At 36.5% G+C, this 12,948-nt stretch overlaps 2 protein-coding genes across 2 annotated transcripts in view; one reads left to right on the forward strand and one right to left on the reverse strand.

Moving 5' to 3' along the window:
* LOC309693966 (immunoglobulin lambda-1 light chain-like) overlaps nucleotides 1-5,232 on the forward strand; it is a 99,729-nt gene extending 94,497 nt beyond the window's left edge. Inside the window, exons 3-5 of the mRNA XM_082513656.1 lie at nucleotides 3,106-3,156; nucleotides 4,490-4,801; nucleotides 4,894-5,232. Coding sequence (XP_082369782.1) covers nucleotides 3,106-3,156; nucleotides 4,490-4,801; nucleotides 4,894-5,054 — 524 coding nt within the window. The 3' untranslated portion in view covers nucleotides 5,055-5,232. The remainder of the gene's footprint in view (nucleotides 1-3,105; nucleotides 3,157-4,489; nucleotides 4,802-4,893) is intronic.
* A 3,366-nt stretch (nucleotides 5,233-8,598) lies between these two features.
* LOC309693194 (uncharacterized protein) lies at nucleotides 8,599-11,956 on the reverse strand. Its single transcript, XM_082512214.1, has 3 exons — nucleotides 11,523-11,956; nucleotides 9,398-9,703; nucleotides 8,599-9,290 (listed from the first exon to the last, which is right to left on the reverse strand). The coding sequence occupies exons 2-3, from the start codon at nucleotides 9,606-9,608 to the stop codon at nucleotides 9,115-9,117; spliced, it is 387 nt and encodes a 128-aa protein (XP_082368340.1). The 5' UTR covers nucleotides 9,609-9,703; nucleotides 11,523-11,956; the 3' UTR covers nucleotides 8,599-9,114.
* Between the last annotated feature and the right edge of the window lie 992 nt (nucleotides 11,957-12,948).

Genomic DNA, 12,948 nt, shown 5'->3' on the forward strand with positions numbered 1-12,948 from the left:
CTTCATAGTTGAAACTGAGACTTGCTTACTACGACTGCGCTTGAAGCTGTTGTCCTGTGAGCTGCCTATCACAAAAGCTGTTAACTCTCAGAAACTTGTCCTCTGATTCAGTTGTGGCTGTGGGTCTGCCAGACCTTTTCCAGTCAGAGTTTGCCCCACTTTCTGCGCACCTTTTGATGGTGAAAGAAACTCTTCTCACTGACTTTCTTTGCAATTTCTTTGTAGGAAAGACCTACATTTTTAAGTGTTATGATGGTCAGTCTCTCTTCCATTAATTGCCTTTTTCTTACCACCTTTGTAGCAACACAATACTTTCTGCAGTGTACTAGTGTATGGTACCACAGTGTATCCCAACATCGCTTTTATCCAGACAGGGGTGGTTGAAAGTTGGAACACTTGTAGGAATTAATAACACCAGCTTTCAAAGCTTAATTACCCTCCATTGTTGCAGAACAGCTTTAAAATTCAAATTTCAAATTCAAATTTTATTTGTCACATACACAGTCATACACAGTACGATATGCAGTGAAATGCTTACACAACTGCTCGTGACCTAAAAAAACAGAAAAAAAGGCTATGAATAAGATGGGAAATAAATATGAAAATTAAAGTTAAAAATGAAATAACTGTACAACAACAAATTAGAATGAAGGGTAAATTTAACTGGGAAAGATTAAGATAAAATATATAAATTAAAGTTGAAAATAAAATAACTGTACAACAAAATACACAATACACAGTATAGAACTATATAAGAATGTATGAAGAAATATAAATATATATATTCAATAACAGCAGTTGTACAGTATTAAGTGGAAATGAAGAAATATAATGTCCAGTGTTGTGCAATCCACATTTGTAAGTGTCTTTTGCAGTGCAAATATGCTTAAAGTGATTTAGTGATGAAGTGATTCGATTAGATGACCACGCATCTAATCGAATTAGTATAAACAATGTCCAGAATGTCCAGTGTGTGTAAGAACTGTATGTGTGGGTCAGTACTGTGTGGTGGTGTGATTGAGAGACCGTATCGCCTGCGGGAAGAAGCTCCTCCTCAGTCTCTCTGTGTTGGTCTTCAGGGAGCGGAATCGCTTTCCTGACCTCAACAGAGAGAACAGTCTGTTGTTGGGATGGCTGAGGTCACGATCTTCCTGGCCTTGGTCCAGCACCGCCTGCTGTAGATTGAGTGCAGGTCAGGGAGCTCGGAGCGGATGGTGCGCTCAGCTTTAAATTGTTAACCCATTTTATATTACCTAAAAAGGCTTTTTTGTATAATTCTGAAATGTTTTGGGTAACTTTACCTTTTTTCAACCTCTGGCAGTTCAAGCTATTCATTGAACTTGAATATTTTTAACTGCAACAAATAACTGGAAACATTGGGGTGTTCTAAAACCTTTGACTCGTAGTGTATATATGAAAAGTTCTCCTCTCGTCCCTGTGGGTGGTCTTTATCCTTCAAACTAGGGTCATCTACCAGAGGCCCAGAAGCTTGAGGGTCCTGTGCAATATCTTTGCTGTTCCCAGGACTGCGTTCTTCTCGACAGAGATTTTGGATGTTATTGCAGGGATCTCCTGGACTCACTCGCCTAGCTTGGGAGTCACTGCACCAAATGTTCTGATTACCACTGGGACCAGTGTTGCCATCACCTGTCACATCTTTCCAAGATCTTCTTTCAGCCCTTGGTACTTCTCTAGCGTCTCTTGTTATTTCTTCCTGATGTTGCTATCATTCAGTTGGCTTCATCTATCACTAGGGCCATCTTTCAATGCTTGTCTACCACTACTATGCCTGGTTGGTTAGCCATAACCACTTTGTCTGTCCGTATCTGGCTTTGGTGGGGCCACTTTCATGTTGTTCCCCTGAGAGTACACCTTGGCTGGTTCCATGGAGTAGAGCTGGTTTATTCTACTACCATCTGTCTCTTTGGTATACCTCTTCAAGTGGCTAACAAAGGTTATGAGTATTTGCCTGGCAGTTTCCAAGGCCTCGTGTATGGGCACTTCGCTTCTTGGGCACCCTTTTCTTTCCTCATTGTACCTTTCTGTAGCTCCAACAGTTGGCTAATGTCTCTCCATGCTACCTTGAACTTGGCCTATAGTCTCCCTCTCCATAGGTACTGCTCCCTGTGGCTCTTCATCTCTAGGCAAGCATCCCCGTGATGACTGCTGGAGCTCAGATGGTTGGTTTCAGTGACGGTCATAGTAGAGATTGCCTGTAGTGCTGCATTCACATCTTCTAGCAGACCTTCACATAGCCTTGGTAACCGGTTAAGAAGGTTCCAAGCTTGTAGTTTCACCATGATCCTATCTTTCAGGTCAGCTCCTCTCACACTCAATGCTCCTTCTGTTGTACTTGGTTCCCAATCTTGGGTGGGAGTGATGATAACCTCGACTTGGCTCCCCCCTTGCCATACCATTTATGTTGCAGCTCATCGATGTCCAGTAGCAATAAAGGTTCCTTCCTCTGAACGTTGGAAAATTGAACTACTAGATACTGACTATGGAAGATTCCATTGGTCCCACAACGTAACCCACTGGGGTTACTTGCAAAGTAGCATTCCAACAGATAGCTGATGCTTGGATTCACTGTTCATTCACTGGTTTTAGGTCTTTTTTTGCATTACTGTAAGTAATTAGCATTAAAGCTCTATTTTTGAATTGATTTCTTGTTTTCCAAGTCTTGCATTTGGATTCACATCCTGCCTGCCACACAGATGTTGCCAGACAATCAGAATGACAACTTGGGATTTAAAAAATAAATAAATAAATAAAAATAAAATAATATCCAAGAAAAGCACAAATAGACAGCAGACATAGGATCACTAAGTTAGATGGTATAGATCCAGCATATAAAGGTCTAAATTTACCAGCAAAGAGCTAGTGGGTAAAACTATGATTATTTCATGATGAACTAAAGTACTGAAAGAATTGGACTTGATGATGGCACCAGATGAAAGTCAGAAACAGCAAAGTCCATTATGAAAAACGTCTTAAGCAATTATCATGTCAGTCCACCCTGGAATATGGTCCTGCTTCCTCGTTTGTAAACATCTGATAAATTCAACAGCAGACAGGTTTTTGTAGCAGTCTGTCTCACTGTGGGAGTGGGATGGTGGTACCCCATCTTTGGCTCTGGAACTAAACTGTCTGTAACAGGTAAGAACAAACATTTATTTTCCTTCAGTTGTTTTATTGTAGAAGCTGAAAATGTGTTTAAAGTCAGTTTGTGCTGCTTCAGGCTTTACATGTTAGTTTTTCATCATTAGTAGAGAATTCATCTGCAGCCATTGTTACATAAGAAAAGCTCAATAATCTCTGAAAACATGTTGAAATCTCACTGAACAACTAAAGTTATTCTTTATTTCTGCAAATATTAGTGATGTTACAAATATTTAGGATTTGATCCTCTCAGTGATTCTGCTGGTTTTTAACACAAGATCATATTTGAGGTTGAGATTAAAAAAATGTTGATTAAGAAATATATTGTTAGCAGATTTTTACTTTATGTATACAGCACTTTGAGTACTCCGGAAGAGTAGAAAAGCGCTATAAAAGAATCAGTTCATTTACCATTTAGGAAGAAAAATCCATTTTTAATATTCTAACATTTATGTAGCTACTTCAAAAATTGTCTTTTGGTAAATAAAGTGATTAAAACAGATACTGATTAGAAAATTCAGACATGATATGAAAATATGACATTGTGAAACTCATGGATGTATTTCTGACTATGAGTGGTGTGTGTGGATTTGTACACGACAGTAAAAAAGCTATTATTACTTGACTTTTCAAAGTACTTTTTGAAACATACTTTTGTTAAATATACTTTGTCATATACTGTGGACGTTATTACTAAAATATGATAAAGTATGTCTCATTTTATAGAAAACATTTAATTCACAATTTCATTTTTATTGTGTAGAAATGGTTGCTACAGTTTTTATATGTATAACAAACATAAAACAAAATAATCACAGTAGCTCTTTTCCAATTTTTACACAAAAATATTTACGAAGACAAATATGGTCAAAACACATGTAAGAAAATGTATTAGCAGTACAATATGTTTTGAAAAAAGATGACTGTATTATTGGACAGAAGAGGATCTCTGTCAGAAAACGTGTCTCAGGACTAATAAGAAAAATACATTTTCACTTGTATAAAGACAAATGTAAATATTTTAAAATTGGACTGAACTAAAATTCTATAAAACAATAAAAAGGAAACACATGACGAATTAAACTGAATTTAATTTGACTTTAAAATCATGCTGAGTGTTCCTCATGTGAGCCATGATGACATGAGGTGATGACTGTGTTTGATATGAAGCTGAATCCAGTGTATGTAGTGAACTTTGTGCTGATGAGTAGTTTAGTGATCAGAGTCCATGTAGTTTCCAGGATCAGACTGAATGCAGTGCAGTGCTGGAAGCTGCTGCTGACTGTGTGAATGTGTGTCTGTGCTGCTTGTTGCTGCTGTCAAACTTCAGATGAGCAGGTAGTGAAGCCCGTGGTGAGCGTGTACCCAGCAGCATCCAGAGCCCACCTGGAGGGGAAGAGCTCCCTGCTGTGTGTGGCCTCAGCCATGTTTCCTCCTCTGGTCCAGTTCTCCTGGAAAAGACAGAAGAAGAACGGCGGAGAAGCGGAGGAGCTGCCCCCTGCTGAGGGAGAGCAGCTGGAGCTCAGAGAGGCGGGACGCACCATTGCCATCAGGATGGTTGATCGGGATGATTTCTTCACATACATGTACAGATGCTACGTCAAACATGAGGGGGGCACAGTGGAGGCTCCAGCACAACAAGGTAATGAAGGCTTGATGACTGTGCTCAGCAAACAAGAATATCACTGAGGTTTCCCGCTGCAGCTCAAAACGTTTAACTCTTTTCTGTTTCAGAAGTTTCTGCCTGGTATCAGAAGTTTCTACAACGTGTGAAGCTGCTCTGCCTGCTGTACACAGTGCTGATAGTGAAGAGTCTGGTGTACTGCTGTGGACTCTCTCTGCTGATGATGCTCACAAACAAGGGAGCGTCCACCAACTGCACACATGCTGACTGACTGTTTCCTGCTCGCCTTTTCTCACCATCACATCTCATCAATTCATCTCATTCATCACTTGGATCAGTGTTGTGTTTATGATGTAGTTCATTCCTCTTCTATTCTGCTTTTATATTGCATTTTTATGCACACTGTATTCTAAAGTAATGTATATATGGACAGTTATGGATCAAATGGAAATTCCTATAATAAACTGATCACTGATCAAAATAAATGTGATTTTTATTGTCTAGTTTATTTTGATTTTTAATTTGGTCATGTATTCTAAAACAAAAAAATAAAGCTTCATATTTTATCATTGTTATAGTTACATTATTGTCCAGAGTGAGTTTTTTCATGCATTCAAAAAACTTCAAAGAATCTGTGATTTATGAAACCATGTTAACACTTGTTTGTCACATTTACATCTTTAGTTTTAAATTATATCCATTTCCAAACAGAACTCCTGCATCAGAAGAAGACAAAAGTCAAATGAATGATCCAAATGTACTAAAACATGTAAAAGATTTAAACACAAATTTTAACCTAAATCATCTGAACTGTGACTGAATAGGTTTTTACATTCTGTGGATGAAAAGTTGGTCAACAGCGACACCTGGAGTTGTTTTGTATGTCAGAGAAAACCAGACCTGTGCTTCATTAATACTTAGTGATACTTTTTTCAAAATACAATTTTGAAAATATTTTAAAACAATAATGAAATAATTATGATCACAACACCTCACACTCAACATTTACTTTTGTTTTTTGTTTGGTATATATTAAAATGCTTGACATAACTGGCAGATGTGAAATGTAAACATGAGGTCAGAGGTCAAATGTGACATGACATTTGGATGCAGGCCACATGTGAGGTGCAGAATGCTCGTATTACTTCCTAAATGTTGCCAATACACACAAAGGCAGCAGCATTTTAAGCATTAATTCTAGAGCTGAAAGACATTTTATGAAAGTTTGACATTATTTGACCTTGAAGAAGAGCTCAGAGGAATAAAGTATGTGAAATTCAGGATCTCCATATATATATATATAAATATTCTCTATATGCTGTCAGTGCAAAAAATGACATTAAGAGACATAGTTTTAAATAACTTTACATACCATTATCATAACTTTGACCTTCAGATCAATTTATTGACTTTGAAGGTCAGAGGTCAACTATGATATTTTAAACCTTTACACTCTACTTTCTGGCACTCTACGGCACCTGTGTTTCTTGTAGGTTATGAGGCTTTATGTAAATATTTTTATTTTTTTATTTATGTATTTTATAAATCATTAAGCTGACCTTGAACATGACTTTACTCTACAAAGCTGAAAAATAAGTTTTAATTGTTAATTAATTGTTAAGCTTTTTTGTTTAGGGACAGAATGACACACACACACACACACACACACTAGTGCTACCAAAAACACACTGTCCTTATTACATAATAACACTAATAATAATAATAATAATAATAATAATAATAACAACACTAATAATAATAACAACAACAACAATAATAATAATAATAATAATAATAATAACAACACTAATAATAATAACAACAACAACAATAATAATAATAATAATAATAATAACAACAACAACAATAATAATAATAATAATAATAACAATAATAATAATATAAAGGATTTCCTGTATCTGTCTGCATGTGTCATATTAACGACACTTCATGTTAGAAGAAGTAAATATGTTTCAGTAAATAAGGTGCAAAAGATGTTTTTAAATATTTATGAACGGAAACAAAGAGACTGTTGGTGAATGCGCACAAATGTTTTCTTCAGCTCGAAGAAGTCTTTGTTTTTCTAAGAATGAGGCAACAACGGGACTTTTGTGATTCTGTATCGGGGGTTTCATGTTCTGTTGATCTGATAACAGGAACAGATGTACAGGAGGCCTTTTTCTAAACCCTCCCATATGAAGACAATAACACAAAAATGTATTAATTAATTAAATTAAATAAACAAGAACACAAACGACTGCACTAGTTTAAAAAACAAAAGTTGGACAAATGTGATGTCTTGCATAAATTGTGACATGTGTTGATTGTTATACGCAGCTGTATATGTGCACAATGGTTATTATTGTGCAAGGTTTTTTTAATGTGTCACTTTTTTTCATTGTAAATGGTCACCAACGAACTCTTGAGTGGGTTTTTCACCTCTTCTTTTATTTCATCACAGTTGTTTTGAACTCATCTGTGAGTTGTTTCTCTCACTGATTAAAAACACTGATCATTGCAGACGCAGCTGAAATCAGACCGAGTTCCTGGAATCGTTCTTTAACCAGTGCGTGTAACTGTCAACATATCATTAAAGTGAAAAACCGCAGCTAACGGTGTGGCGGCTGCAGCGCCGAAACCCACGCAGCCCATCTGCTGCACGAGGAAGGAAGTGCTGATGCACTGAGAACAGATTCACATGCAAGAGCTCTTTTTTCCACTGAGCCCCCTCCACCCACTCAGAGTTACACTCAAACAAACAATATTAATGACCCACTTTCAGTTGTTTTTGACCAAGTGATACAAAACCAACAAACCCGCCGTACATACTATGATCTGAATATAGTCGAATACTGAGAATATGAATTACCTAGAAGTTAAATTATCATGAAATAAATTAAGATATCTGTCATATTTATGGTTTGTTGACTCAGGATGTGTTGTGCTCTGTCATGACTTCTCCCTCCAGCAGCCTTTTGTTTCGAGACCACTGCTGTGAAACGGCGTTGCATAAATAAACTTGAATTATTTGAACATTTCAGATTAAGTCTGTAAAATCTGTTTATAAATTCATCATTCAAGATTTATTATTTATTATTTGAACCAGATCACAGATTTGGACGGTATATTTTCTGTATAATATTTTCACTACTTGACAGTGTTATTTCTTAACTTAAAATTGTAAATTTAAATTTTACAGGAAAAATTAAAAATGTTTTTCTGGTCGGTCTAAATAAGTCCAATTCTGGCCCCCGGGCCTCATGTTTGACACCCTTGGTCTAAAGGTTAATCTCATTGAAAAGACTCGGTAACTTTCTTAAAAAAAACTTAAGTGAGTTCTCAATTTGCTTTTGTTTTACAGTAAATAAAATATTTTTGTACTTACAGAACTGTTTTTGTTAGATGTGGGTTAATAATTTTCTGTTCACTGTTACTGATGTTTTAAATGTTGTAATGTTTCTGCCACATTAAAGCGAACTCAGAGAAACTGCATAGGAATAAAAAATAAACCATATATGAAAAACTTTATTAACAAGTACTACAGACTCAAATTTTTTGAGCTTCCTGTTTATTTTTGGCCATTTTATTTCTCTATGAATCATTTATTATATTTGGTTAAGTCAAAAGTATCAAAATCTGATTCTAAAGAAATATTTTACTGGTGTTTACAACAAACTATAAAGCTTTTCATAGATTTTTCACAGGGAATTACTCCACAATAATTATTTTTGTAAGCTTACTTTGCTACAGAAGACATAAAAAATGAAAAACGATATTTCAAATAATTTTTTCTTGAAGAAAGTCTTGTGCAGAAATAGATTTATTAAAATTTGACACTATAAAAGAATAATTCAAACAGACAGAAGTGAATCTGTAACAGCTGAAAAGAATAAAAAAGAAGATGTTTTTTTCTTACAGTAACAAAAAAGTATTATTAATAAAACAATATTTAAAATAGGAATTATATAAAATTACTAAAAGCTGCTTTTGTACCAATGGGTTTTCCTTGGCACAGTTCGTTGCTGTCTATAAAACACAACAAGCTGTTGAACTGCAAACATAAGCAAAGTTTTTTTGTTTTTACAAATTAATAACAGCTTCTGTTTCATGTGTGCGATAGATGACAGGAAGTTTTCTCATGAGGACAACTGTGTACAAAACTCTAATTATCTACAATAAATCACATTCATTTTGAAGGAATATGTCACTCAAATGCAAAGTATTGCTGACAGTGAACATTTCAAGTTTGTCAGTAGCATAAATTCATCATGTTTAATTTAGCGGAAGTTTAATTTTAATGTAATTGAGAGATAAAAGCTGTTTAAAGACAGTCAGTTAGCAGGTGTGCTGTTGGTTGAACGTCCCTTCTTTCTCGTGATCCCGAGCAGAGAGAGTCCACAGAAGTACGCCAGACTCTTCGCTATCAGCACTGTGTACATCAGACACAGCAGCCTCTCTTTAAACCAGCGTGGGGGAGGCGGTGGGGGAGGAGAAGGTCCTCTAATCTCTGTAAAAGAAAAGGAAAGAATTAACAAAGTCATGTCAATGACCTTCTCCTCTGCTCTCTGAATATTCTCTGAATGTTGAATCACTCAGTCATGAAGTGTTAGTTACCTATTTTGTTTTGACCTGTCACTTTGCCTTTCTCATGGTGGACTTCACAGAGGTATTTATATGAGTAGATATCACCCTGATCGAGCACCGTGATGGAAGTGATGCGTCCTGGCTCTTTGATTTCCAGCTGCTCCACCTCAGCAGGGGGCAGATCCTCCAGCCGGCCGTTCTTCTCTCTTTTCCAGGAGAACTGGACCAGAGGAGGAATCATTCCTGAGGCCTGACACACCAGGGCGCTCCTCCCCCCGAGGCTGGTACTGTTTGCTGCTTTGTAAGCGGTCACCTCCGGCTTCACTGTTGGCTTATCTAAAGTTTAACAGCAACAAGCAGCACAGACACACATTCACACTGTCAGCATGGACCATAATCATTAACCACTCATATACACATACACAGTATGTTCCCCCACTTATGTACTGCACATATGTACCATGATTTATCACAAATCTTCTGCAGTTTTATATGTGCATCTTAATAACAGAATTTAATTTTTATCTATGCATACAGAAAATTAAAATTATGTCATTCATAATCATAATTATCCAAACTTCCCTGTGAATAAATGGAAATATACAGATTATGTTGGTATAATAGCTACAGTGAAATATTACTATGAATTATGGCTAAAGAATCCACAATACTAAGTATATGATAAATGCATTACTAGTCTACAATGACATAAAGATACATATTAGTTTATATGTGTATCCTGGGAAATCACTGGCCTGTTTTTCCAGATTAGACTAGTTTGTGGTTTTATCTGAATCCCCTGCAGCTGAGGTCATGAAGTCTTGTCGTCAAAGATAAAGGAAACGTCTTTTAAATCCACAAGACAATGTTTGACTTGCTCTGCTGCACCTTTAGAAGTGCAAAGTAATTTCTGCTCATGTGTATGTTTCACTGCTCACCGGCTCACTATTAATTCTTTTTATTTCTTTATCTACTTTTTTAAAACAACCGTTCAGCAAACCAGCTGTCTCTGCTATCTTTGAATATATTTGCTTCATGTTTGTCATAGTTGCACAATCACTTATCAAATATATTCAAAGATAACTTCCTCTCATTCTAAATAGCAAATTTCACATTTATGCTGTTTTGATGAAAAATCATTGAAACAATACACAACAACTACCAAGAGATATTTTCTAGCACTTAACTCACTTTAACTGTTAAGTCTAATATTTAGTAATAAATCATTTAAACCTTCTCTAATGAAGGCTGAGGTACGGCACCGGCAGCAGGCTCTTCCTAATTGTCGCATCCTTCATACAGTTGTTTTATTTGGTCATGTTAAACATATAAAATTGAAGAAATATATTAACACCATTAACCAAAATGTAATTATATGTATGTGTGGAATATTTTTGCGCCACATCATTTTACAGATGTTACTACACCACCTTCTAATCACAGGATTCTTCACAGTTTGATTTTTTAAACAAGCTGCTTAAATGTGGCTCATCGTTCCATCAGCAAAACCTTTAAATGCAAAGTGATAAAAAAATAGAAACATTTTTAAAAGCCCATTTGTATTTTGGTGCATAACCTTCAAGTTAGATGCAACAATTCAACTACTCAATAATATATAGATAGATAGATACACAACACAGAGACAAATAACAATTAAGAAACACCCAGTGACACAGATTTGTGATCAGATATGCTTCTAATCTGTCATAATTTCCAAAATTCCTATCATATCTTAAATTTGATTTAATTAACATTAGACATTGTGCAACACTAAGAGAAAGAAGAGAGAAAGAAAATCTCCCACAGTCCTTGTGAATCTAATTTTCTTTTGATAAGAGAAAGACAGAGAAAGCAGAGTCTTACGTCTCATTAGAGCGGAGCTGTTTGAGACCAGAGAACAAGTTACTAAATTATTTCTTACACTTCTTTAAATGTCTGCAGGGTTTTAAGATGGAAAGCACACTACATAAAAAAGCTTAAATACATTTCTGACAGCTTTTAGATTGTCGTTTTAAAGTTAGACTAAGTGCACTGCTTTTTTAAAACTATTTTACAAACATTTAAAACATTTAAAGGCACAGAATATAAACTTTTAAGTAAAAAAAACAAACAAAAACAGTAAAATCAAGTAGGTGAAATACATTTTAAGCCTTACCTGTTACATAGAGCTTTGTTCCAGAGCCAAAGATGAGATAGCTGTTGGACTCAGCACCGGGTCCTCCCACACTGAAACACACTGATACAAAAACCTTTCTGCCGTTGAGTTTGTCAGCTGAGGTGAATGAGCGTAAAGTATCATATTTCACTTCCAGGAAAGGTCACATGGAGTTTATCATTTTGGCTGAAACTGTGCTTCTCTTGGATAAACTACAAGTAACTTTTTATATTTTGTTTTTATTTACCTTTTCTGAACCATAAAAGTTTTTGTTTTTTTTTAAATTACAGATTAGTGGGTTATTATTATTTATCATCACCAATTTCCTCAAATCCTGAAAAATAATAATATGGATGATCTCCGGGATTTCATATATAGGAGAATCACTAAGTGTGTGTGTGTGTGTGTGTGTGTGTGTGTGTGTGTGTGTGTGTGTGTGTGTGTGTGTGTTCCTGTCTACCGATCTTTGTGAGGACAAACAGTCACTTGTGAGGACACACATACCGGTCCTCACAAATTTGAAGGAATTTTTGAGGCTCAGAATGTGGTTTCATTGTCAGGGTTGCAAATAAGTTATTGGTAGGTTTAGGTTTAGGGTTAGGCATTCATTTTTAAGGGGCACAGGTGTCGAACTACGGGTCTCGAGCGCCTGTATCGAGCAGGTTTTACATATGTCCTTGATGAACTTGAGCATCAGAACAGGAAAGATTCAGAGTGTCAGCATGTTCACTGGAACCTGAACATCTGGACGAATGTTATGTTCAGTGATGAGTCCAGATTTTGGATTGAAAGGTTAAAGTGTGGAGATGATGAGGGGAACACTATTCTGATTGTACCAATAGCTTAGCAGCTTTAAGTGGAAGCACTAATAATAATAATAACAATAATAATGGATTGGATTTATATAGCGCTTTTCAAGGCACCCAAAGCGCTTTACAATGCCACTATTCATTCACTCTCACATCCACACACTGGTGGAGGCAGCTACGGTTGTAGCCACAGCTGCCCTGGGGCAGACTGACAGAAGCGAGGCTGCCATATCGCACCATCGGCCCCTCTGGCCAACACCAGTAGGCGGTAGAGTGGAGAAGATGAAATGGCCTGTCAGTTCTGATTTTAAACACCTTGTCATCAGCATGCTGTGAGTGACCAACACAAACACACTGTCTAACTTGTTAAAATGCAGGTGTGAACAAGTTGTTTGCCATCTGCCTGGCACCACTTCTCTGAGTTCCCTCTGTCTGTCTATGGTGTCACACTGTCTGCTCGTGAATCTGTCTTTTAAGTTCAGTGTCTCGCCTGGTTCTCTGTGTCTGTGAGTTTCCTGTTTTACTCTGAAAGTCTCTGTCTCATGTGAGTGTGTTTAGTTTACGTTTCCCGTGTCTCGTCAGATCTGATTTCTCCCAGGTGTGTTCCTCTCCTGTCT

Source organism: Aulonocara stuartgranti (genome assembly GCF_965226115.1).
Source record: "Aulonocara stuartgranti genome assembly, chromosome: 18".
Taxonomy (NCBI): domain Eukaryota; kingdom Metazoa; phylum Chordata; class Actinopteri; order Cichliformes; family Cichlidae; genus Aulonocara; species Aulonocara stuartgranti.

Excerpts from the sequence above, each read along its gene's own strand:
- LOC309693194 (XM_082512214.1), bottom strand. The coding sequence starts at position 9,608 with ATGATTCCTCCTCTGGTCCAGTTCTCCTGGAAAAGAGAGAAGAACGGC. Across the intron at positions 9,291-9,397 it reads GACAGGTCAAAACAAAATAG|AGATTAGAGGACCTTCTCCT; the intron begins GTAACTAACACT and ends TTTCTTTTACAG.